At 40.8% G+C, this 26,937-nt stretch overlaps 1 protein-coding gene across 1 annotated transcript in view; it reads left to right on the plus strand.

Annotated features, from left to right (window-relative positions):
* Positions 1 to 26,937, plus strand: part of LOC126175231 (low-density lipoprotein receptor-related protein 6) — a 333,797-nt gene that overhangs the window by 298,636 nt on the left and 8,224 nt on the right. The window contains exons 17-21 of the mRNA XM_049921865.1: positions 776 to 1,026; positions 6,160 to 6,348; positions 10,326 to 10,512; positions 14,351 to 14,663; positions 25,499 to 25,687. Of these exons, the coding sequence (XP_049777822.1) occupies positions 776 to 1,026; positions 6,160 to 6,348; positions 10,326 to 10,512; positions 14,351 to 14,663; positions 25,499 to 25,687 (1,129 nt within the window). The remainder of the gene's footprint in view (positions 1 to 775; positions 1,027 to 6,159; positions 6,349 to 10,325; positions 10,513 to 14,350; positions 14,664 to 25,498; positions 25,688 to 26,937) is intronic.

Consider the following 26,937-nt stretch of genomic DNA (forward strand, 5'->3'; position numbering starts at 1 on the left):
ACTGCAGAGTGATTCTATTGCTATCAGCTTACTTTCGTGCAAGGACTGTGAAGATAAGATGAGAGAAATTAGAGAACATAGAGAGGCTTGTAAAAAGTTATTTTCCCCTCACTCAGTTAAAAAGTTGGGCAGGAAAGGAAATTACTAGTAGTAGTACATGGTATCCTCCATCTTGCACCGTACAGTGGCTTACGGAGAATGTACAGAGATGTAAATGTAGATGTACATGAGTACAAAAAAGTGCAGCAGGAAAATCGAAGGAGAAAGAGCTGAAAATATTGGTCAAGAACCAGCCAGAAACAAAAAACCATGAAAGAGACAAAAAAGTTAAGATATAGGAAAATAATAGCACTGACAATGAAGGGGAGAAGGGGATAAGAAAAGCAAAAACTTGTTGTTTATCTCTCTTCTCTCCCTACTGAACCTTCTTTGACATGAGGTACTGTTTTCTCAAACCTTTACTGTCTTTTGCCAGGAGAAGGAACACCAGTTCCAAAAAATAACAATTGTGTGATTAGCTGTGTGTGCCTCTCTCTGCTAGGTAAGTAGAAATGTTGTTTACATATATTTAATTGTGAGTTAATTTTGAACACACTTTTCCTTCCTGTAGTATGTATTTTTAATGGTTTCTATTAAAAAAAAGCATAAATTATCTGCAGATGAGAGTAGATGTATAAAGGAAGAAATAGTTGGTAACCTTTAGATTCTGAAAAAAAAGTTAGGAATTATTGTACCCATTGAAACAAGAATGTAATGGACAGCTTTCTTGTTCTAGGTTGATGGACGAACACAGTCAGTGAAACGAGCTTTTGACAACGGTACACATGCATCCGTGTTTGTGAGTGCGAGCAGCGAACGTCACCCTTATGACTTAGCAGTGGACCCCTATCGCAGATTGCTCTACTGGTCATGTGCTATGGCTGATGTTATAAATGTTACACGGCTTGATAATGCTTCGAAAGTGGGCTTTGTCATCAAAGGAAAGGGTGAAAAGCCACGAAGTATTGCACTGCATCCAGAGAAAGGGTAGGCTTTTTTATGCTACTTAACATCTTGTGCAGTTATTGGGAGTGTTTCATAAACTGCCAAGTAACAGTTTTTATAATTAATAAATTACATCTATTTTTCTATGTTCTAAGAACATTAAAAGAAGAAAGAAAGTAAACCTTTCCGGGGGGGGGGTGTTATATAAACTCCAGATTGTCAGTGAGATTCTAGTGAATGTGTTTCTTCAGCAGTTACCACAGATTTGGTATTAAAGAAAATTGGCAAGATTTTATTCAATTCTTGTATGGATAATGCATTTTCATACACTTGTGTGTGGGGGTTGTCGTCATATTTTGTAACATGTTCATGATTCTTGTATTTTTCTCGTATGTGTTAAATTCCTCATATCCAAAAAGAGATTTTATTTTTAGAAGATGTATATATTTTGCCAGTGCCCTGTTAATTTCATATTCGTCTTCCAAGTCTTCCAATTACTAGATTCTGTTTTAAATTTGGCTTCAGCCTTTTCACCACAGTGCATGTGCTGTGGAATCTCAGTGTCTGCGATTTCTGGAAACTCTTGTTTGGTGACTATGTTCTGGCCACAAGCATTTGTTGAAAATGTTTTTGCTGTGCATTTTGCTGCTGTTTTTGCATCCTTACCACGATGTCCTTCCATCTGTGTTGGCTAGTCTCCATGTTTTCATACAGACTTCAGTTTACCCATACAGAAGATCGCCAAGCATATTTTTTTTATTTTTTTTAAATGTTCTTGCCTGTAATTTGTACGCATCAGTGGAACTTGGCAGTCTCGCATTTTTTTTTTTCCTTGTATATTGTGCTGCTCCCATTCCTTTTCTTTACCTTCACTGTTCTTGAAGAACACTGTTCCTGCTTCACAAGTTTCTTAGCATTTTAATGAACCTTGAAAATCCTTCTACTAGCACTTCGTCCTGTTAACACTTGGCTTCAATGTGTAGTTAAATGGTTTTACTACATTTTCCTGGTCTCTGTCTCCATTCATAGTTTCACAATTTCTGACTCTAATGAATTTATTTCAGTCCTTTTTCACCTGAGTGGCAGCCACACCACCTGTTCCTCAATTCCTCTCTCATTTACTACCATCCAAAACTCAATAGTAAGCAATAGCTCTAAGATTCCTGCTGTAAGCTGTGCAAATTCTAGCAACCCACAGCTCCAGAGACCAAATGAGCAAAACAGCAACCAAACATGCACTTGTGTTATTCATATCCTCAAAGTGAAACCACGCAATGCCGTTGAGTCTTATTCTGTGTGGCCAATGATAAGACTTCCAGTTGGTGGTTAGGAGTTTCTGGATATTGGTTCCAGTTGGAAAATGTAACTATACTGTTATCCTATCTTACAAGGGGACCACACGGGAAACTGATTTTTGAAATTTTTATATTTATAGTACTTGAAATTCAGAACTCAAATATTAATTCCCCAAATTAGTTCACTGGGAATCTCAAAAGTTCTTGAGAAAATCGACTTCGAAGTTTTCGGGCCATCTTTAATATGTTAAAGCAAGATCAATTTTTCTCCTTAGGTCATGCAGCTGTGTGGTATAATTCTTGCCTACCATTTGTGTGCTGCAGTTTTGATTCCCAGTCCTTCCAAAATTTTAAACATAAACATTTCCGTGAACAGTAAAATAAATAAGGATGAAAAAGAATTTAATTTGGAATTCTTTTAAAAATTTAAACAATCTCATAATATATCAGTAATTAAAGATTTATATTTGCAATGTAAACTAAACTTACTTGTGCAGTAATTAGAAATAAAAAGAAGAGCATTTTTCATAAAAATAGGAATTAGATATCAGTTAATTAGCATAATTTGTGCATTTTCAGTAGCCTGACAGCAGAACAGATCCTCCACTGTTTTTTTGTTCTTTGTTTCTTTCTTCATTCCCTGGCTCCTACCCCTCCTTTGCTTTGGTGTTTGAGGTTCATCTTTTTCTTCTTCCTCCCTATGTGCTCCTGAAGGCTGGCCCATGCATCTGACGCATAACAGGTGACTGGGTAATGTGTAATTCCCAGCCCTGGGTCAACAGGTAGGATTTGCACATACCCCCTGGAACACACCAGGCCCAGGGAGGGGTGATTGCCTGAGCTGCTACCTTCCCAAATTTCCAGTTGGTCCCTCTGTCAGGTGTGACCTGAGGTATGAACAATCACACTAAAGTAAGTGTGCCTCCACTGAGGGGGGTGCCCAGTTGGAAGGGGCACACCATCGGAGACGCTGGAAATCATGAGGGATTTTCTCACAATGAACCAATCATCATCTTCACCATAAACATTTACTTAAAGTCAATGGAATGAGGCTAATGATTCAAAGACCCTTCAAGCTGCACCACGATTCCTCATGGTTGCGTGTACTGAAGCCTGTCAGCCCTTTGCTACGCTGGGCTAGCGCAAGCTGCCGTGGAAGGGGCTGATCGCAACCAAGGGACTCAACCCGACAAATAGCCGCATGCTCAAATTTATCAGCCAACAGGGCACCTGAATTTTACTGATCTAGTATTTGCACTACCGGCTGAAATGGATCGGACTGTTTCAAAAGCTGTACTCCAAGTTTGACATCAGTTACATCGTACGCGATCGCATCACGCAACGTCTGAATATAAAGCACCATGAACGCATTTGAATTTGCATGTACTTGTCATACCCTGCAAATCTCTTACCTGCTCGTGATAAGTTTGTTCTGACTGTTTTTTGCAAGTAAAGAATTGATACGTAGCTGTTAGTACATTCACTTGTTGGTTCATAATAGTCAGTTAACAACTGTGTCACCTGTTCATAACTAAGTTCACTCAAAGTGGCATTAGGAAAAAGTTCGTTGATTAGGCGGAACATTGTACTTTGTCCTGTCGATAATAGATAGGAAAGTTTCACGGTAGCTGGTACATTGTGAACGATGACACGAACTTCAGATTGGGACAACCACAGGAGCCATTCCTCTTGTTCACAAAATTGTCAAAAAGACGATATAGCAGTAGGTGTCACTGTAGGTGGTGCTTGTCTCTTTGAGCGGCGTCTTCAGCATTGTCTCGATCGTCTACTTGTGGAGCATCGTCAGTGCATTTTTCTTTCACTGACAAAACCATTTGTATGAATTTCTGGTGGTGCATATTGGGCCTGTTCCTCTTCTGTTCATTGAAACTATGAAATTCCTGGGGCTCATGCTCGATAGGAAACTATCTTGGTCCTTGTATGAATATTCCCTGGCTGCCCACTGTACACGGTCCCTCAGTGTCCTATGTGTCCTTAGTGGTACCTCTTCGGGAGTGGATCAGACCACCCTCCTCCATTTGTACGGGTCCCTTGTCTGTTCATAACTAGACCATGGGTGTTTCATTTATGCATCTGCACATCTATCCCTCTTATACCATCTCAATACAATCCACCATCATGGTATCTGTTTGGCCACTGGCACCTTTTACATTAGCTCGGTTGAGAGTCCGTATGCCGAAGCTACCAAACAACTGCTGTCATACAGCTGTGATTTTTCTCCTCAGCAGACACGCATATCATTTGTCTGCCATGTCTAACTACCCATCCTATGTCTCCTTCTTCAGTGACTCCTTTGATCACCAGTACATGTCATGTCCCTCTTCTCTGTTACCTCCTAGAGTTTGCTTTCGGATATTGCTGTAGCAGCTTAACTTCACACTAGCTGCAAGTTTCCCAATGGGTGTGAACCCTTCACTACCTTGGCTTCGTGTGTGGCAGCCCGTGTTCACCTTGTACTGTATTCGCTTCCTAGGGATGCTACTCCAGCCTCGCGATAGTAACTTCATGTACACTGATGGCTCTCAGATTGACCGTGGTGTTGGGTGTGCATTCGTCATTGGCACCAATGACTTTCAGTGTCGGCTTCCGGAACACTGCTCAGTATTTACAGCAGAGCTTTTCGTCCTGTATCGGACCATGCAATACATCTGGCAACACAGGCTTTTCAATTATGTATTGTGCTCCAACTCTCTCAGTGCCCTACAGAGCTTCTGTGTGCTGTGAACTGTCCATCCATTAGTGCAATGAGTCCAGGAGAGCTTTCACTTTCTCTTTCTTCATGGAGCCCCTGTGATGTTTATTTGGGTCAATGGTCATGCTGACCTGATGTGAAATGAGCACTGACGCTGCCAAGCCTGCAGTCCTTGTACCTTGGCCCACTAGTTCTTCCATTTCCTCCAACGATCTCTGTGTTGCTGTTTATCAGCAGGTGGTGACACTTTGGCAACAGAAAGCCATAGAAAAATTTTACATCTGTTTCCTTGTCTACAATCTAGTTTTCCCCCACTTCAGTAGATCTGGTAAAGTATTTGACCAGCATCTCCTTCAGCTAATTCACAGCTTCCTCATCTGATAAATGACTGCCACCTTATAACAGCCAATAAATGATTATATAATCAAGTTTGAAACTCATAATTACCTGTCAGATAACAAGCCATAAAATCATGGATACCTGCATTAAAATATGCTCTCAGCTGGTCCACATTGGGACTGCAGAATGAGTGATTTGTTTCTTAGTTGTGACCATTACCATTGGTACAATCCCTTTACAGTCAAAAATCAATTTTCTGTTTTAAGATGACGTCTGACAATCCATTTATAACGTAGTTTTGCAAACTAGTGAATGACTGGAAAGATTGCCCTCACATTGCAGAAACAACTGGTTGGCCAAAGTTTAGCCCAGAAATCCAGCAAAAATTCACAGTGTTTTGTAATTGTTCCCAGACACCACTCCACACTCTAATATGAGTAGAATCTGCTTCACAGTCAAAAGTTGCTGACAAGGAGTACCAAGCTCTATGTGGTTTGTAACATTTCCTGAAAAACACACTGTATGCATTAACTCACCTCACTGGCTACAGATTTCTCTTACATTGGACTGATAACTTTTTCTGCCCTATTAGCAGAGGTAATAATATCATAATTATAAAAAAGACTGGGTCTGTAGAATATTCAGTTTTTTTTCCATTTCTAATAGTCAAAATCCTTAAGTAACAGATATAACAGAGCATAGATTGTGGGTGGGCTATTATTGTTGTTATTATTATATTGTAGCTAAAGACTGAGAAAATATAGTTGTTATTGATTTGTGACTTCTCTGTGTCTGTGTGGTGATGTTGAAAGTTTTCCTGAATTACAGTTTCCTGTTTTGGACTGATGTTGGGGCTGAGCCAAGTGTTAGACGATCCCGTGTTGATGGTGAAAAGAAAACTATAATTGCATCAGATGTGAAGAATCCAATGGCATTGGCTGTTGATAGGTTGGATGACCTGGTGTTTTGGGCTTCTTCTAAGGGAATAGAGAGAGCTACGTTGGATGGGAGAGAAAGGTGAGCCCTTCATGTAGATGTATATTCAGGAGAACTATGACCACATGTGACAGTGTTATTGATAAATTGTCTTAATTAATTTTAATCAAACAATTAGTTTTCTGTTTTTCATTTGAGTATTAATAACAATATATACTATTCATTAATGAGTATTTCTAAAGAAATTATGTACAGTGACTTGAAGAAAGGTTGCAAATAAAACATAAAGTTGAGAAAATCTGCTTTTCCAATAGTATTGTGCTTTTCTTTTGGTTTTATACAAATTCCAATGTATGAACAGTGTTAATGAAAGTAATTCATTCATTGAAAAATAAACCTTTAAAATGTTTTGTGACAGTACTGTTGAAAAATGTGTTGTGAGAGGCTACTTTTGCAATAGCAATATGTGAAAGAAAAATGTAATATTAACAAGCTATGGGTCACTATCTGTAGCAACTTGGTTATTGTGAATCTTCTTCTGGCAGAGATAAGCTGTTGTCATTTTCCTTACATATTATCAGTTGTGGTTCTGTAGTAAGAATCTCCTAAATTATGAACATGCATATGCCACACAAAGATCCATTATTAATGTATTATATGATGACAGTGGAAAGTTGTATATTGTGTGCAAGTCATGATTGAAAGGAGAGATCACAGCTCCCTGTAAGACAACATGCAACATGTTGGGTGGTGGGTTGTTGTTCTTGCATATAGTCATCTCTGTTTATGATGGTTCAAATCTGCCACCCAGCTCTTGACTTTAGAGATTATTACTGCCCACTGCACCACTTTTCTTCATTAAGTGTTTTAGCACTGAAATAGAGACCCTTAAAAGTCAAGCGGTATAAGTGACAAATTTTGGAAGTAAGTGTAGATGTTAGTTGTTAAAGCCGACACAAATCTTTGTGGCCAATAGATACAATTAACAAGCAGTACAGTGCTGGCATCTAGTAGCTGAAAGGAAAACTGCTAAGACTATCTCCTATTTTCTTTGGAGGTCCAAGGGTATAAGTGCACTTGTACCTCTTGGCTACCATGTGATAGCAAACAGCTCTGTTTTCCTGGCTGAGTGTTTAACAGAAGATATTTAATTTAAAGTTATTATATTGGTTATTCATGATTTATTGTTACTATTTTATTTCCTACATAATATTAATGTTATTGATGGTTTTTAAACTATAAAAAATAAGACCCATCTGTGGAAAAAGTCTGAAGTTTTTAAAGAGTTTTGTGCAGAAAATAATTTACCCACTATTAAAGAGTGTTACTATAGATTTATGTTCAATATGGCCTTTACTCTGGGTTTCCATACGTCTTGTACTGATAATTGTGTGACATGTAACAGTTTGCAGAACTTGGTGGTTCATGGAGAACCAAAAATGTTCAGATGCTGACTCTTGAATAAGAATTACATTTGCATAAGTCACAGGCAGCTAGTGAAGCAAAAGACAGGACCAAAGAATGTTCAAAGTATGATAGTTCAAAAATAGCAATATGTTTTGACCTGTCCAAGACACTCCCTCTTGCAACAGCTGTGGACCCACAATTTTTGTGTACACGATTTTGTCTCTGGAGTTGCAATGATGTACATTTGGCATGAGAGTCAAGCTGCTCATGGACGCTTCCTGTGTTTTGCACTGCATAAGTAAATTGCCCACATCAGTTCAACACATCACAGCTTTTAGTGAAAATTCTGAAGGTCAAGTAAATACATTGTAAAGTTCTGGCCTTACATTACCCAGAATAAATACATTTAAACTGTAGTTCAAAAATTAATTATTTATGGTGAGATGCAATCAAAATTGTGGAATTATTGAGAAGGATGCCAGGAAAAATACTTGAAATTTTTTGTACTTGATGAGGGGCATTGCTTATTTCCAAGGCCATCAGGAAATTCAATCACTGACATCACACTAAGTGGACACAGTGATTATCTCAAGGACTCGGTGAATGGCTTGAGACAAATGCAGTGGCTGCATTTGCAAAAGAAGTCACCCTTGATGTTGTTTTACAAAGAATCCCTCAATGAAGAGCTGGAAGATTTTCAAAATATTAATAACGAGAAAACACATTGTTGCAGCAGAAATGTCAGTGTCTTCCCAGCTCTAGAAATAAGAAGTGAATAAAGTAAGTTAAAATGTACAAGGTATAGGGAGTTACAGACTCTACTTTCTCTTTTGCCACGAGTACATGATGAATTTTACCAGATACTTTCAGTCCATGAAGCTGCAAGAACATTGAAGCCAGTTAATCAAAATCATGAAGAAGATTGTTATTCAGAAAAATGAACAATTCCAGTATGTTAGAAACAGACTCTGAGTAGACTCGTAGTCATGTTCAACTCACATAACAGGTTACTACCTGCCATTTAAGTGCTCCTATGAATGTCACTGTGAACCATGATTTTTAATTGGTTATGAAAAATTACTGACTGACAGAATTCAGCATTGATGTTCTGGATAAGGTAGGCAGCAAAGCTTCAAAAGTGTGCAAATAATCATTTTTTCCTTAAGGTGTTCATTGAATTTTCTGGAGTGTCTCAACTTTAAACATCTGTTACACAAAATAACATCACATTACATACTCTTTGGCTTCTAAGGGTGTTGTTAACATGTTAAGGAACTTTTTTTAGAAATGTGATTGTTGAAAATGTAGTATTTGGAGGCACATAATAAGAACACCTGCTTACCAATTGTTGAACTGGGGAAAGATGAGGATGAATGTTTCTCTTGATAAACAACAAATCTATTTTGGTTATGTGCAATTTTCAAGTAGCTTGCTGATAGAGTAGCAGAGATTAATAATGAGATACTCTCATCTGTATGCGTTGTGTTAAATGTTGTTTTCTGTCTTTCAAGGAGTCCTTAATCCTATCCTATTTTTCGTAAATTGTGTTAGACAGTAATGTAATTTATACTTGCTGTATACCTGTATCTTGTCTGTTGAAGAAGGAATGAAGTGAAAGTTCAAAGCCTGGCTGACAGTGGATGGAAAATGAAGCATCATTAATAATGACAAATGGCATAGTCCATTGGATTGAAAGTAAGCAAGGCAGAAAAATTAGTTCATAGGATTGATAGTGTTATTTGACATTTTCAGGATTCAGATCACTAAAAAAGGAAAAAAAAAGTTGTGTTGAATAAATAGAAAAGAGGTATACCTAGGAAAAAGGTAAACAGATTGCCAAGAGAAAGAAGTAAAAAATTGGAAAAGTGGATGCACAATGTATTACCATTGACACTGTTTCAAATAGCGCACTGAATAAATCACTAGGCTACGAAAAAAATCTAAAAATTCTGGTGATAACAATATTTGTCTGTTTAAATGTTGTAAAAATTTGTTAGGCATGTTTTTGGGTTATTTTTTAAAACCCATTTAATTAGTGACAAATGACATTTTTCATGCTGCATAAGATATATTGAAAGCAAAAAGACAGGGAAATAACACTCAGAAATGAGCAAGAAATGATGCTAAAAGCCAAGAACTCTTGCTTTTTTCTCTCAAATCAAAACTAACTGTTGTAGAGATATGACGTTTTCAAAGACTTAAAAGAAGAAGTGTTGAGAGATATTTCAGAAAGCGAGTGCAAATGGAGAAGTAGCTGCACAATGCTATAAAGAAGAAAGTGGACAAACTTCAGAGATTGTATTCCTGGGTTTTGCATTTCTTTTCCAAGAGTATGTAATTGCATTTCTTCTCCAAGATATATTTGTTAAAATGTCATATCCTATTAATTTAGTTTACAAAAATAACATCATCTTTGATTCATTTGCTTCATTATCTTAATGACAACAATATCAATTAGATGATTCTGTTAACCATTATTTTAAAACATGTTGGCTTCTGTAATGTTGAGTAATTTTACTTAGGAAGGCCATACAAAAACAGCTATGGGTTTAAGTATACTGTTGGAAAGTAGAATTGCGGATGCCAGAAGTAACTCTAAGAATAATTCACAATATGTACAAATTTTAACCAAGCAAATAACTATTTTTCAGAAGGATGGTATTGGCAGAAGTAGTAGTTAAAGAGCATCTTGCTGTTTGGGGAGACTACTTATACTGGGTTGATGGTGATCAACAACAAGTAGAACGAGCAGATAAACTCACAGGCAAACATCAGGAAGCTGTTGTTAGAGCATCTCATCTCACTGAACTTGTTGCTGTGCTTCCATTTGATGAAAAGGTAAATAAAGACATTAAAGAATATTATAACTTAAGGACAACTAAAAAGTAACTGTATTCTGTGCTTTAAAAATATTTCTGGAATAGTGAGGTATTATTGAAACCAAAGTGTAAAGTATTCTTTTGAGTAACAGAGGTATAAAGCTGCTGGCTTTGTAATGACATCACAAAAAAGAAAAAAGAAAAAAAACTGTTGGCATATTTTTTGAAGCCTCATTGTATTTATTCTGATTTTCTGGAATTAGTGCCCCTTAAAAATACTGTTCTGATTTAGGAGCTTGAATATCATTAGCTATAACTGATTTGCTTTTTTATTATGCTATTTCTTACAATAGCATTAGATTTTTCTGACACTGGATTAAGCAGTTTTGGAGTCGCATATGAGAAATAACTGCTTCTAGTCTAATACACTATATGTATTAATCTGTGATTCCACCATGTCAAGTGGTTCAGACTAAGTGAACTTTCGACCAAGTACCTCCCGAACCATTGTAATATAGTAACTGCTGATTCTATAACATTACAGTGTGCTAATGTGGCTGACACTTACCTTACCTTATATCATCACACTACTACTCCAGACATAAATAGTCCCATTTACATTTACAAGTGTACAAAAGGTCACCTTATGGTGTATGGTAGAGGGTACTACCAGGTGTAGCGGTATGAAATGAGCGTTAAGATACAAATGTGTCGATAGGGAACATTTGTTGTGAGTGAGCCTTAATTTTTTTTGTTTGGTTGGTATGACATCTGTCAAAGACATTTAGTATACATCAAGTCATGGAACAAACAACATCATATGTTTTCATCGTGTTAACAATGTCGAATTTTGTACCAGAAAGTGATGATTTGCAGAAAGCATTAATTTTTTGTTTTCATTTGAAAAAAAGTGCTGCAGAGTCGCATCGAATGCTTGTCGAGGCATATGGTGATCATGCTCTATCAGAAGCAACATAGAAAAGATGGTTTCAACAGTTCAGAAATAATGATTTTGATGTAAGAAATGAAGAATGTGGAAGACCACCAAAAAAGTTCGAAGACACCGAATTGCGATCAATATTGGATGAAGATGATACTTTGAGTGAGAAGCAAATGGCAGCAATGCGGAAATGTTGCACAACAAACAATTTCTGACCGTTTGAAAGCTATGGGAAAGATCCAAAAGTGTGGAAAATGGGTGCCACATGAATTGAGTGAAAGACAGATGGAAAACCGAAAAACCATTTGTCAAATTTTGCTTCAAAGACATGAAAGAAAATCAATTTTGCATCGAATTGTTACTGGCGATGAAAAATGGATTTATTTTAAGGATCCTAAATGGGAAAAATCATGGGTTAATCCGGGACAACCATCAACATCGACTGCAAAACCAGATCAATTCGGCAAGAAGACAATGCTCTGTGTCTGGTGGGATCAGAAAGGTGTGGTGTATCATGAGCTTCTAAAACCCGGTGAAACTGTGAATACTAATCGCTACAGACAACAAATGATCAATTTGAACTATGCATTGATCGAAAAAAGACCAGAATGGGCCAGAAGACGTGGCAAAGTAATTTTTTTACCCGACAATGCACATGCACACAAAGCAAAACTGGTTCAGGATACAATCAAAACAGTTGGCTGGGAGCTGCTACCCCACCCGCCGTATTAACCAGACTTTGCCCCTTCCGACTACCATTTGTTTTCATCAATGGGACGTGCATTAGCTGAGGAACACTTCGATTCCTGCTAAGAAGTCAAAAATTGGGTGTCTGATTGGTTTGCTTTAAAATATGAACATTTCTATTGGTGTGGTGTCCACAAATTGCCAGAAAGGTGGTCAAAATCTATAGAAAGCAATGGTCAGTACTTTGAATAAAATGTTTTTACTTTTCAATTCAAAATTAGTGTTTCATTTTCAAAAAAGACACTCATTTCATACTGGTACACCTGGTAATTGTACCACTATCTCTCCCTCTAGAATATAAGACCACATGCAGAAAGTATGGTTAATTAGCATTAACGATAACAGTTTTGACAACTAAATGCAGGTGTGCTTGGGAGGTCTGTGGATACACACCAAAGTAAAAGTTTTAATGCTATTTTATTATACTGAAAGGTGAAGAGAGATGTGAATGCTGTACTCTGGTGATACTTTTGTTAATACGTCAATTTCTGGAAGCAACTGAAATAATCATTTGTGTATGGGAAGAAAATCCAGTTGCTATTATCAGACTATAAATGTGTGTCAGCAGTTACTAGTGTGCTTTCAGGGTTTCAGCCAAGTTGTTGTTGCCATTTTTCTGCTCAATATTTTGATGAATGACCCAGTTGTCTCCTTCAGATGTAGAAACAATGCTATCAGTAACATGGCAGAACACTGGAAAGCTCATTATTAATCTCAAACATTGAGAAAACTAGAGAGATCAGGTCTGCAATGTTTAGAATTTGTTGTACAAACACTTGCACTTTCTAGAATGGAAATCACAATATTGTTACATTCATAGAATTCAGGTCCTGATATCTTCTACAAAAGGCACAGCAGCGTACTTGGACTCTGTAACACCATAGCTCCTCATGCAATATGTCCATTGTCATATGTTCAGTGTATGTAATTGCTGCTTGTAGAAATTGAATGGATTTTAAAATACTGACCCATCCATGTTAGTATATTTAACAGGATGGTACTCATAAACTATTGTCATGAGTACAATAGTTTGATCGTATCACATTTGCCTGAAGTTGGATGTGTTGGTCATTTCCATATTTTGTGGATCATAATTGTGACCTCCTGTTATGATATGGAACAAGTCAGTATGGCAACAAGCTGACTGTTTATGTATTTTCTTAAAGACTGAGTGATTAATATTATTAGTCATTTGTCCTTCTAGTACTAGTAAATCTTACTGTTGTTTTCCTATGGTGAATGACTGCTGACAACAAACTTCATGTGGAAGTACATCTAAGAGGAAAAAATAGATTAATAAACAAATAAATATTTATACCGAGTTCTTATGTGCATATATCAGTACTTTAGAAAAATGCTGCTCAATCGCATCTGTGGTGTGCATTCAAAACAGGTTTGTTTGCACTTGTAAACAAGTTCAATTTCATTGTATACACCTGTAGATTCATAAAACAAGTGTAGATAATGTAGATCATGAAGTACATTTTCATTGTTAATGGATACCATTCTACTGAAAAGCTCTTAGACTTGTTTTTCTTTTACTTTGCCTAAATAGTTCCTTTCAGTGTAGACAAGCTCACTACTGCTAGAGTTCAAATAATATTGAAAGCAAGGGAAAAATAATAAAATTCTCACAGGCAGCTTCCTGTTGTTACCGAAGTCCTTACATTCATTTGGAATAACGAGAATATTATGAAAAGAAGAGTTTGCTATTCATCATACAGAGGAGTGAGTTGCAGCATGCATAAGGGAAAGACTGCTGTACATTGAGGTTTTCAACCAAAACACCCATGCATTATATGTGAAACAAATATAACAATGAAGAAAGAGAGAGAGAACGAGAGAGAGAGGAGAGGGGGGGTGGGGTGGGGGGGTGGGGAGAGTGAGTGAGTGAGTGAGAGTGTAAAAAAATTATTTCTCTGAAACCAAAATAACTGTTCAGTATTGTTTATGCTGTTCACTGAGTTGTTACCTTTACTCCTAAATTATTTACATTCTGCTAAAACTTTCCACAATATATTTGTACTACTAAATATTTTCTGTCTTGCTATTCAGGCTGGGGAAGGTATGTTAATCCTCTCATATCCCTTGCCACTGGCAGTATGCAAGTGAAACTTGTGAAGATTTAGTACTCAGTCTCTGACCAACAAAAATTTCTTTTTGTTTACAGTTATATGTGGAAAGAACATGTGAGGGATGCTCACATATATGCCTACAGTTGCAAGGGGCAGTTGGTAGTGATGGTCCTGCCTGTGGTTGCCCAGCTGGTTTAGGGCTGCAGGATGATGAACGAACATGCATTCCACCACCTGCATGTGGGCAAGATCATTTTACATGTGCCACAGGGAGCATTTCATTAAAGGACTGTCTGCCTGCATCTTGGCGCTGTGATGGTCACAAGGATTGTGCTGACGGCAGTGATGAAGAGGATTGTCCTGCTTGTCCACCAGATCAATTTAAATGCCAGAGTGGACGATGCATTGGTACTGTCTTTCGTGATTTACAAATTTATAATCTCTCTTTTTATGTTTACTGACATCTGCAAAATCTGGTAGGGTTATTACAAAGCCACTATAAGTTGTTTAGAATTAAGTCTCTAGATTTAACTGACATATAAATCAACCACCTTCTGTCAAGAATATCTGTGGAAAAAGTATTGTTCTCCTATCAGTGTAGTTATTTATTTATATAACTAAACATAAATGTTGTGATTTGTCACTTGTGTCATTTCTAAAGTCTTGCCATCAGTTCGTCAGCTATAAACTTTCCTCAGAGTATTGAAATTTTAAGACATTGTTATAATTTCTTTTAGCATTGTTTCTCATTACACAAAGGTAGCTCCACTGATGATGCATGTCAAACCTGTATTTGTTTTTTCATGTGGGAGGCTCTAATGCTTTGGACAACTTAAAAGTGGTGAAGTATGTGTGTAAACTCCCACTTCTTTAACAGTATGACTTACTTGACATTGTCAGCCGACTTTCCTTGCTGGTTAGCTTGCTTCTGCAACCTCCTTTTCTCTTCTTCTCTGAAGTATATTTGCTAGGAACAGGTATTTCTCAAGACTCTTTCTATTTATAAAAAAAATAAGCAGACATACACAGTTTCTTTTGCTTCACTTAACGATGTATATTCAAACATCAAAACTTTTACAAATCTCCTTCTCCACGTAAACAAACAATGTCAGGTAAGTCTCTTCGCATATCCAAAGGTTAGAAACGAAGTTCACTTACACATAAAAGAAAGTTGGCTTAAAAAACCAAGTCCATTCTCATCCGGAATCTGAATACACATCTTATCCTCTCCAAGTCCAAGAAGAGTATCCATTCCCCCAGGGGGTCCACAACTCTTTTGTGGATATGTGCGTGGCGAGCACGGGGCCCTGAGCTATTGCAGCCTTCTTTCTCTCCAGGGCTGCACTTCCTTTCCCTTCCACTCCTTTCCACTCCTTTCCACTCCTTGCTCCTTTCCTGTCCCCCTCTCCTTTCCCTCTCTTGGTGTCCTTGCTTATGTTGGCCCCCGCTATTCTCCTGGTTCTGTTGGTTTTACAATTCTGCTTTGTTGCGTAATCATCTCCTCCTTTTGGCATTCCTTGGTCCCCCTCTGCGGTTTGACCTCCATTACAAAATTTCTCCTCCATAGTGTGAGCCATTTGGGGAAGAGCACCTTACCTTGTGTCTCCGACGTGCGCCCTCCTAGTACATTCCACCTCTTCTTTCACGTCGTTGTCTGATGCTAGGGTGCATAGCCAGCACGGTAGCCAGCCTGTGTGGTGGGGTCGCTATGTACCCTTTTGGTTGAGCCCCCTGAACACACAGGGATCACACTTCTGATACCTGAGCAGTGACCTCATCATGCATGCCTTGGAGTGGTTGCGCGTCATCCTGGAGCATCGGAACTCCCGGCAGTGGCCGCCATGCCAGGCGGCCCTTGCTGTGGCTGGGTGGCGCCCGTGTGGAGAGCCCCTGATCGGAGTGGGTGGTATCAGGGCAGACGCTATGCACATGAAACACATACGGGTCCAGGACTCTGGCCGTTCTTCTGTGGCCATCTCTCTGCGTGGAACTGATTCTTCAAGTGCTGCTTCTCTTGCCCCTTCGGCCTTCCCTTCCATGGCTGCCCCCTGGGAAGAGGGTCAGGCCCGTCGGCTAGGGGCGAAACCTTTCCCCCATTATCTGGTTTGCACCAGGACTGATGGGGATACTTTCACCAATACCAAACCTTTATTCTTTGTGGAAAACATTGAAGACAAGTTTGGCGAAGTGGACTCCCTGAGCAAGATGCGGTCGGGTTCGTTGCTGATCAAAACTGCTTCAGCTGCCCAATCTGCGGCTCTTCATGCCTGTACCCATCTTGGCACAATTCCTGTGTCCATTACCCCCCACCAGTCTCTAAATATGGTACAAGGTGTGAATTTTCACAGGGACCTCATCCTTCAAACTGATGAGGAACTTCGGGACAATCTCGGACGGCAGGGTGTTCACTTTGTTCGGCGTGTTCGGAAGGGTCCTAAAGACAATCACATTGATACATCTACATCTACATATACATCTACAGCCATACTCCGCAAGCCACCTGACGGTGTGTGGCGGAGGGTACCTTCAGTACCTCTATCGGTTCTCCCTTCTATTCCAGTCTCGTATTGTTCGTGGAAAGAAGGATTGTCGGTATGCCTCTGTGTGGGCTCTAATCTCTCTGATTTTATCCTCATGGTCTCTTCGCGAGATATACGTAGGAGGGAGCAATATACTGCTTGACTCTTCGGTGAAGGTATGTTCTCGAAACTTTGCCAAAGGCCGTACCGAGCAACTGAGTGTCTCTCCTGCAGAGTCTTCCACTGGAGTTTGTCTGTCATCTCCGTAACGCTTTTGCGATTACTAAATGATCCTGTAACGAAGCGCGCTGCTCTCCGTTTGATCTTCTCTATCTCTTCTATCAACCCTATCTGGTACGGATCCCACACTGCTGAGCAGTATTCAAGCAGTGGGCGAACAAGCGTACTGTAACCTACTTCCTTTGTTTCCTGGTGCCTTTATCCTGGCCTTTGAAGGGGATACCCTCCCTGAGAAAGTTAAGATTATGGTTTATCGATGTGATGTGAAGCCGTACATCCCACCTCCTATGAGGTGTTTTAAGTGCTTGCGTTTTGGACACATGTCTTCCCGCTGTTCACAGGCCCCTCTCTGTGGTGACTGTGGATGTCCACTCCATGAAGGGAATCCCTGTGTTCCCCCTCCTGTGTGTGTAAATTGTCATGGTAGTCATTCTCCACGTTCACCAGATTGCCCAGTATATAAGAAGGAAAAGAAGATACAGGAGTATAAGTCCCTCGATCGTTTAACCTACACAGAGGCCCGTAAGAAATATACACGTCTTCACCCTGTGTCCATGACATCTAGTTATGTCTTGGTTACGTCTTCATCCCTTCCTCCCCCCCCCCCCCCATCCTGGACCCCTCTCCTCCCCCCCTCCCCTGCGGCTCCCACACCTTCCTTCTCCTCTGGGCGCTGCTCCCCCTCCCCAGCCGGAGAAGTGTCCCACTCCTTCGGCGTCTGCCAGTCAAGGGCGCCTCTCCCGGGATGCCCCTTCCCCGCACCTTCCAGGCCAAAGGTCTGCTGCCACGCGACGACCGCAAGAACCGCGGTCTGTCGGCCCCCAGGTCGCCCGGTGTCTTTCTGTTGCTGATCTTGCTGCAGCTGGCTCCTTTATGCCACACAGCCCATCCTCGATCTCGGCCTGAAAATAAGAAGAAACATAAGTCCCGGGGAAAGAGCCTCTGGTTTCACCAGAGGTCCCTTCCCCGACTTCACAACCGGATTCTGACCTGTCGTTCATGGATGTCGCCCCCTCCTTGTCGGTGACAGCTGGGGACCCGGCGGTATGACTGGCTTTAGCGTGTTCAGCCCCCATTTAAATCATCGTTCTGTGGTTCTCCAATGGAATTGTAATGGATACTATCGTCACCTTTCGGAATTGAAATCCCTTCTTTCGTCCTACTCTGCAGCTTGTGTGGTTCTGAGGAATCTCATTTTACTGATGCTCACTCACCGACCCTCCGTGGGTTCCGCGTTTTCTGTCGAAATCGGGTCGGACCCCTGCGGGCTTCTGGTTGCGTTTGTACGTTGGTCCGTACAGACATTGCTAGCACGTGGATTCCTCTTCAAACTACATTGGAACCGGTTGCTGTTAGAGTCCACTTAGACTCTGCGGTCACAGTTTGCAATCTTTATCTCCCTCCTGACAGTACTCTTACACCTGCTGCCTTAACTGCCCTTTTTCAGCAACTTCCTCCTCCCCTCCTCCTCCTCCTTGGGGATTTTCATGCTCATCATCCCTTGTGGGGCAGTGCCTTTCCGTCTAGATGAGTTCTTCTTATGACCAGTTTATTGCAGACCACGACTTGTGCCTTCTTAATGATGGCTCCCCTACTCATTTCAGTACCGGTCATGGTAACCTTTTCTGCCATTGATCTTTCTCTTTCTTCTCCCTCTCTCCTCCCTTCATTACACTGGTCGCCACACGACGACCTTTGTGATAGTGACCATTTCCCGTTTATTATCTCGCTCCCTTCCTGCTCCCCGGTGGACAAGTTACCTCGTTGGTCTTTCCAACGTGCTGATTGGCCTCTATACACTGCACAGGTCGTGTTTTCTCCCTCTTTGTCGAGTTGTATTGATGACGTCCTACGTGACGTGTCTGACGCGATTGTTCGCGCTGCTAGCCTTGCTGTCCCACACTCATCTGGGCCATTTCGTCGCCGGCAAGTCCCATGGTGGAGTACGGCCATGGCCATTGCCATCCGTGATCGCCGTCGAGCTTTGCAACACTTTAAGAGGCACCCATCCGTAGCCAGCCTTACTACCTTTAAACGCCTCTGCACTAAAGCCCGTTATTTAATCAAACAGAGCAAGTGGATATGATGGGAACGATTCGTTTCTTCCCTTGGTTCTACTGTCCCTTTGTCATGGGTATGGGCTACACTTCGCTCTCTCCAAGGTTGCCATCGGCAGTCCACCCTCCCAGGCCTTCACCTCCCAGATGGCCTTTCTACGGACCCATTAGTTCTTGCAGAACATCTTGCGACCCATTTTGCAGTGGCATCAGCATCAGCCTCGTATCCAGCTGCTTTCCTTCACCAGAAACAGCGGGCTGAAGCTTCCACCTTCTGTTTCACCCCTTGTGAGTCAGAATCTTACAACAAACCTTTTACTGAATGGGAATTTCTTTCTGCTCTATCTTCTTCTCATGATACGGCCCCTGGTCCAGATTCCATTCATAACCAACTGCTTCAACATCTCAGTGCTCCACAACGGCAACATCTGCTTCGGGTGTTTAACCGTATCTGCCTCCAGGGTGACCTCCCTTCTCAGTGGAGGGATAGCATCGTGGTTCCTGTCCTTAAGTCTGGTAAGAACCCCATATCTGTTGACAGCTATCGGTCGATTAGTTTGACCAATGTTGTTTGTAAGTTACGTGAACGGATGGTAGCCCGTTGGCTCAATTGGGTCCTCGAATCTCGGGATCTATTGTCCCCTTACCAGTGTGGCTTTCGAGAGGGACGGTCTCCAATCGATCATTTACTTCGCTTGGAATCCGCAGTTCGGCAGGCTTTTTCCCAGCGCCGCCATATGGTTGCAGTGGTTTTTGACCTTCGCAAGGCCTATGACACGGCCTGACAACATCAAATCTTACTTACCCTTCATCAGTGGGGTCTTCGGGGCCCACTCCCGATTTTTATCCACCAGTTCCTGTTCCATAGGTCATTCAGAGTTCGAGTTGGTACTGTTTTTAGTTCTCCACGGACCCAGGAGACAGGCATCCCACAGGGTTCTGTCTTGAGTGTCCTTCTTTTCCTCATTGCTATCGATGGACTTGTGGCCTCTGTTGGTCCCTTGGTCGCCCCTGCCCTGTATGTGGGTGATTTCTGCATTTGGGTTAGTTCCTCCTCGATGGCATCTGCAGAACAGCTGCTCCAGGGAGCTATACGGCATGCCTCTGCATGGACCCTCTCACACGGGTTTCAATTCTCTCCTTTAAAATCGCGAGTGGTCCACTTCTGTCGCCGTATTACGATCTACCCTGATCCAGAGCTCTATCTCGCTGCACAAAGATTGCCTGTGGTCCCACAGTTTCGTTTCTTGGGTCTTCTTTTCAACAACAAGCTCACTTGGCTGCCCCATATCAGACTTCTGAAGGTAGGATGTTTCCGTAAACTCAATGTCCTTCGCTTCCTTGCCCACTCCTCTTGGGATGCGGACCGTTCCCTCCTTCTCCGTCATTATCGTGCTCTAGTTCTGTCTCGCTTGGACTATGGTTGTCAAGTTTATGGTTCAGCTGCTCCTTCCACACTGCACATGCTGGATCCAGTTCACCATCGTGGTATCTGTTTGGCCACCAGTGCCTTCCCTACTAGCCCTGTTGATAGTCTCCTGGTTGAAGCTGGGATCCTCCCCCTTTCCGTTCGGCGGTCCCAGCTTCTGGTGTCTTATGCACTCGCTATCCGTTCCTCTCCCACTCATCCTTCCTATTCTATCCTGTTCCCAGACCATGGACATCGCCCACCCGACTCCCGCCCACGGGCGGGTTTACCGGTTGGGCTCTGCCTTGCGTCTCTTTGCTGTGATTTTCAGCTTCCTTCTTTGTCCTGTCTTCCACACTCCCTCCCCTCCACCCCCCCACCCCCCACCCCCACCCCCACCCCCACCCCCACCCCTTGGTTAGTTCCTCGGCCTCGAATTCGGATGGATCGCCGCTGAGGTCTGAAATATTCCATCCCCCTGATGGTGTTCCGTTCTTTTTTCTGCCAAATTTTATGGGAGTTTTGGGATGCTGTTGTTTTTTACACTGATGGCTCTAAATCTGCTGATCATCTGGGGTATGCCTTCACATCCTCTGTTGGAACGGAAAATCATCTACTGCCACCAACATGTGGGGTGTTTACTGCCGAATTGATGGCAATTTCCCAGGCCCTTACCTTTATTAAACAGTCCCAACACAACCGTGTTTTGTTATGTATGGACTCGATGAGCGGCCTTCTTGCTATTGACCGGTGTTTTTTGCGCCATCTCTTGGTCTCTGCCATCCATGACCATCTTGCTGATATTCACCGTGCTGCTTGTTCCATTGACTTCCTTTGGGTCCCTGGCCATGTGGGTATCCTGGGTAATGAGCTCGCTGATCGTTTGGCTGGGGGAGCAGTCACTTATCCCCCGTTTTCTGTAACCCCTCCTGCAGCGGATTTACGGCTTCATATCAAATCCCACTTCGCACAGTCATGGGCCAATTCTTGGGTGGCTACTCCCCTGTCTAATAAACTTCGTGCGATTAAGGTGACACCAGGCCCGTGGTGTTCTTCCTTTCGCCTCTCCCGAAAGGACTTGACCACACTGTGTCGTCTCCGCATTGGCTATACCAGGCTGACCCATGGTTTTCTTTTGCGTGATGAGCCACCCCTACTGTGTGGTTGTGGAGCCTTCCAGTCAGTAGCCCACATTTTGGTTGAATGCCCCCTTCTTTTGGCTCTGCGTACTAAGTACAGACTCCCCCACACCTTACCTTTGATGTTGGCTGACGATTCCCGGATGGTATCTCTGGTTCTCGGTTTCCTCCGGGAAAGTGGTTTTTATTCTCAGTTTTAAGGTTTTTAATCTCTCTCTGGTGTTGGGGCAGGGCGGTGAGTGTTTGGGTGTCTCCCACTGTATGCCGTGTTCGGAGATTCCCGATTCACCTCCCTGACCGAGATCCTCTTTTCTTCCCCTTTTACTCTGTTTTTACTCTTTTTTTTTAAGGATTGGTTAGTCTCCTTTTCCCATACGTACTTCTACATTCTAGCGATTGCACCTTTTAAGTCACAGGTGGTCTTGCCTATGCTGCTTCAGCATAGCATTGGGTTCGTTCTCTTGCTGACTTCCCTCATTTTGTTTTTACCATTGACAACATGACTGCTCTTTTATGTTTTTAGCTTTTTCCCTTTTATTGTTCTGACTTTCTTGAGATGTTCCATTAGCGGAATGGACCATATTTGAAACAAGGTACTGATGACCTTGCTGTTTGGTCCCTTAAACCTCAAACAACCAACCAACCAACGAGTATCCATTTAACAATATTTCAACTTTCCTTCCCTTTCTTTTTTTTTTCTCTACAATAATCTAAGTTGTAAAACAGTACAGAATAACACAGAAGTTCCTTGCGTCTGCCACATTCTTTCATTAAACTTCCATGGCGCGACCAGCAAACACTGGTTGGTGCTGTTCGACTGCTGTGTCTACAGGCATTTTACTACACACTTTGGACGTGCACACACAGACAGGCGTCACATAGTTGATAGGCTCTCTCACACTTATATTTAAAATATCGTGCATTTGAGATGATCAAAGGCTGAGTGGTTCTAGAATTTATGCGAAAATTCTCGAAACATTACAAGGCTTATCACTATCTCCTGTACAGTTCCTTTTGTCCGTTCTCAAAGCTTCCGTAGTGCTGCGCAAAGTCACACTCACAGCTGCAGCCAGAATCAACGTGCTCTTGGCAGTATGTGGAGCACGAGACTGGTGATGCAATGTAGTGCTCCTCAGATTTCATGGACCCAGATTAAGTGTCTACTGTACTGCACTATTCAGTCAGGTGAAATAAGGGTTGACCTTTGACACAAAATTATACGTCTCTCAGCTCCACAGTTGTTTATGAAAAGCTGTGTTGCTATGTAAAGCCATTGCCACATGAGACAAGGCAGCTGTGATTGACATGCATGCAGACAGGATATCCAGTGTCATGAGAAATACTGCCATAAGCATGCAGGATGAGCTGGTAAATGTCATTTTGCTCCCAGTGCTCTCCAGTGGCAGTTAGTGGAGTTGTTGATTTTATTTGGCTAGCAAACCTTACAGTTTGTCCACAAAAATGGGCAAGTATAAATTTCTTACATTAGCCCTTTTAAAATACAAATTTCCTCTCTTGTGAATATGTTGCTCATGTTGTTCTGTTTGTGGTGTACATAAATTAAAGCTTTATTGTACATGAACATGTAACAAGGCAAAAAGGTAAGATACATGTCCAGTCAGTAACAATGTCAACTTATAAAAATTCACCAAACTGAACAAACTTGTTCCTTACAGAGTGTGCACTTATATTTACACAACATCAAATAGTACATAAATTATTTCTATCATATGAAAATATCACAATCTTTTAGAAAATGAAAGGGTGGGAATAGTGGAACACAAATCCTGTTTTGATCTACCCTCTGTTCTGTAATGTGACGCATCTACTAACTACACTGCACTAAAGCTTTGCTATTGGTTAGCTGTTTTTTATGTTGTGGTCTTTTAAAGGCTTTAATTGTCAAACTGTTATTTATTGATGTTTCTAATAAATCCCAACAAGAACGACATTTTTTCACGAATCTTCCCTGAGCCATTTCCTTGAAATAGCTTACTTTCATAACATGAGAGTTATAACACAAAAATAATGATATGAGAATTATTTAATCACCAGAAGTTTCCTATCATTTTATTACAACAAATTGTACCAATAATGATTCTTTCTCAAGATATTCAATGTGCAGGTGCTTACAAACAACATATACTCATTGAGTGTAAGGTTTAATGTAAAACCCACCAAATATATATGTCTACTGATATGACAAATACAATATGGCATCTCTCTTTCTGCATGTGATTTAGGGAGCATTCCTGCTTCCTATTGGTTCAACTTTACGTGGCATGTGCCGAAATATCACAGAACTTATTTTGTGTTTCACATAATGAAATGGCTCCTCAATGTGAAATAGCAGAAGTGACATCACAAAACTCATATAGTGCCACATCAGTGTTAGCTAATCCATTCCTTGTGATGATGACTTAACTGCTTTCAGGTAAGATTCCTAGACGTGACCAGTGGATTGGAAAGATTCACCACTAACTGTTCAGTGAATACCTTCAACTATCTATTAGTGATTGCTATTGACAACATCTGACAACTAGATGGGAACATAGTTCAATGCCAACAGAGAAAAGGTCACCCAAAAGCACTACTCTCCAATTTACGTAGAAACCAGTGAAATTTATTGACCAGAATTAACTGTAGCCAAGCCACTGGCTCCTTTTTCACCGCGACCTCATAACTCATCAAAAAAGTCCACACATGTTACTCCGCAATGGTCACAGACAACAGCAGGAAAATGCCCAACCTGTAATTAACTCCCGCATAGAGGAATGCACTTCCGAATACTTTGTCAGCTTTCTGTTGCAGACATGTGACTTGGTTAATCATGGTGGATCCTTCACTCCACAACTCCGAAATGAAAACTACACTCAAATAAAAATTCCAGCACAGAGGTGTCATGATTTGCCACCCCAACCCAAAAGGGCTGATGACTGGCTTTCTCTATTTTGTGTGCTCCTCACCACTCCACAAAATTGTTTAAAATACAGGCTTTTCAGTCAGTTGGAAAAAAGGAGCAAACAATAGGCACTGTCATTGGCCATTCCCCTACTCCTGCTTACAGAACTAGTGGAAGGTGCTGCCATCTGACAGGACATTTAGAACCCTTTCTGCATGGCTGTAATGGGAAAATTTATCTCCCTGTGAAACCAACCATTCAGAAGGTTTATAGAAAATCCAGTCCATCCTCTTCAAGCAGAACACTCCTTTCCCCGGCCGCCGGAAATTGGCTGAGCTGACTACCATACAAAAACAGTGCTACATCATCTGGGTTGCCTGGAAATAATGTTACATAGGTATCAGAATTATGTGAAAAGTGACTCAAAAGTGCCACTTTTATCTCTTGCATCCAAAATTAGTGAAGCCTATGGATGTTCTTGTTTCTCAGTGTGGTATTAGATTTGGTATATTTTTATCAGCAGATAAATTTTCATGAGATGCATGTCTCTATAACTCTACATACTCTCACACTGTAGCATTTTACTTCATTTAATATACCTTAAATAAACAAAGGAGAAATCCAGGTTCAAATAAGAACACTAAACTCTAACATTTATGGCCTCCGTTGTCTTTGGCTGCTGTGACTTGATGTGGTGAATAACAATCTCTCCATTCATACCATTGTTTAAAGGAACAAATGAAAGATGATGAACTCAGCATTACACATTTATAACTAGCAGTCTACAAAATTTCAAAATTATAACAGGATATTATTTTCTGTAAATGTTACACAGCGTTGTCTGTCATGCTGCAGTTATTGCATATCAAGTACAGAAATGATGTTTGTTTTAATTACATAGTCCTAATATTTGGATTGCCAGATGAATGTTTTGATTATATTTAATAGTTCTTATTCTTTTGGTTCCTTTCTCTACAGAGAAGGCGTGGGTATGTGATGGTACCCCACAGTGTCCAGATGGTTTTGACGAATCACATTGTTGCAAGTCGAGAGATGAATTTCTGTGTATTGATACGGGAATATGCATCTCAAACACAATGAAATGTGATGGTATAAAAAACTGTAATGATGGCAGTGATGAAGCCCATGCTCTTTGTATATTGGGATGTGAGTACTTATTTTTGTGTTGTTCACATTAAATTAAAGTATCTGAAAACACTAAGTTAAATTTATCAGTATTAGGAGCTTCATCAGTGTGTTTTGAATCAGGTTACATTTATTATTCTTGTATTAGAATCATCAACAATAGGTACAATCCTGTCAACATTTCAGATATGTGTATAAAATCTACAAAGTAATTGAGCTTTCTACTATCGTGATTTAGCTCCTTTTTCCCATGCTGATAAAGAAAGCACTAAAATATACCGTATTTACTCGAATCTAAGCCGCACTCGAATCTAAGCCGCACCTGAAAAATGAGACTCAAAATAAAGGAAAAAAAAAAAATTCCCGAATCTAAGCCGCACCTGATATTTGAGACTCGAAATTCAAGGGGAGAGAAAAGTTTTAGGCCGCACCTCCAAATCGAAACAAAGTTGTTCCATTGTAATATGAGACACAATTTAGGTCGAATGAATGACGATACAGCTACAGTAGTTTGGTTCGAGTCGTAAGCTTAGCAGTTAAGCTTTACCACGTAGCCATTGCTATGCGTCAGGCGCTCCGTCCGTATTTATACAGGTACCCTTCCTTTTTCACGTGCTTCGTCTGGTTTGAATCGATTGCTTATTTTGCTTTGATCTGATAAGTGCCGTTTTCTTTGTTATAGGTGTTTGCGTCATTCTTAAGCTGAAAATGCATTACTGCACTGTGTCATGCATTGTTTGTTGCATTCTGATAGTGCGTGTTTACGGCCTGACGCGGTTCGCCGCATGGCTTTCTTTTGTGCGTGCTACCGTCACGTACAATTAAAAAAAAAAAAGAGAGGAATCATCTCATTAGCGAAACAATGGCAAGAGACTGCTATTTGTTGTTACTTACACTGCTGCTTTCTTTGATAATGATCAACAAGAATCAAATAATAGACTGCGTATGATAGAACATGTTCTGAACGAGAGTTAGGCGAAAATTTTTCTCTGTTTGAAAATCTTTGCGGCCGCTTCTTTATTACATCAAATTCTGCACAGAAATTAGTCATCTTAGATTTAAAAATCTAGTCACTTGCTGTGCTTCATTTCTGACTGTATCACTATTAGGCATAAGAATAATATGAATATAAACATGACACGATACGTATATTCTTCCGCGTTTGCTGTTGTCTCACTCTAGTTTCGTAGTTTATTAGGGAGACAGGATTTAAATGAGATAGCAGCAAACACGAAAGAATACATGGCAAAATGTTTATATTTGTATTATTC

This window comes from Schistocerca cancellata, chromosome 3, assembly GCF_023864275.1.
Source record: "Schistocerca cancellata isolate TAMUIC-IGC-003103 chromosome 3, iqSchCanc2.1, whole genome shotgun sequence".
NCBI classification, from domain to species: Eukaryota; Metazoa; Arthropoda; class Insecta; order Orthoptera; family Acrididae; genus Schistocerca; species Schistocerca cancellata.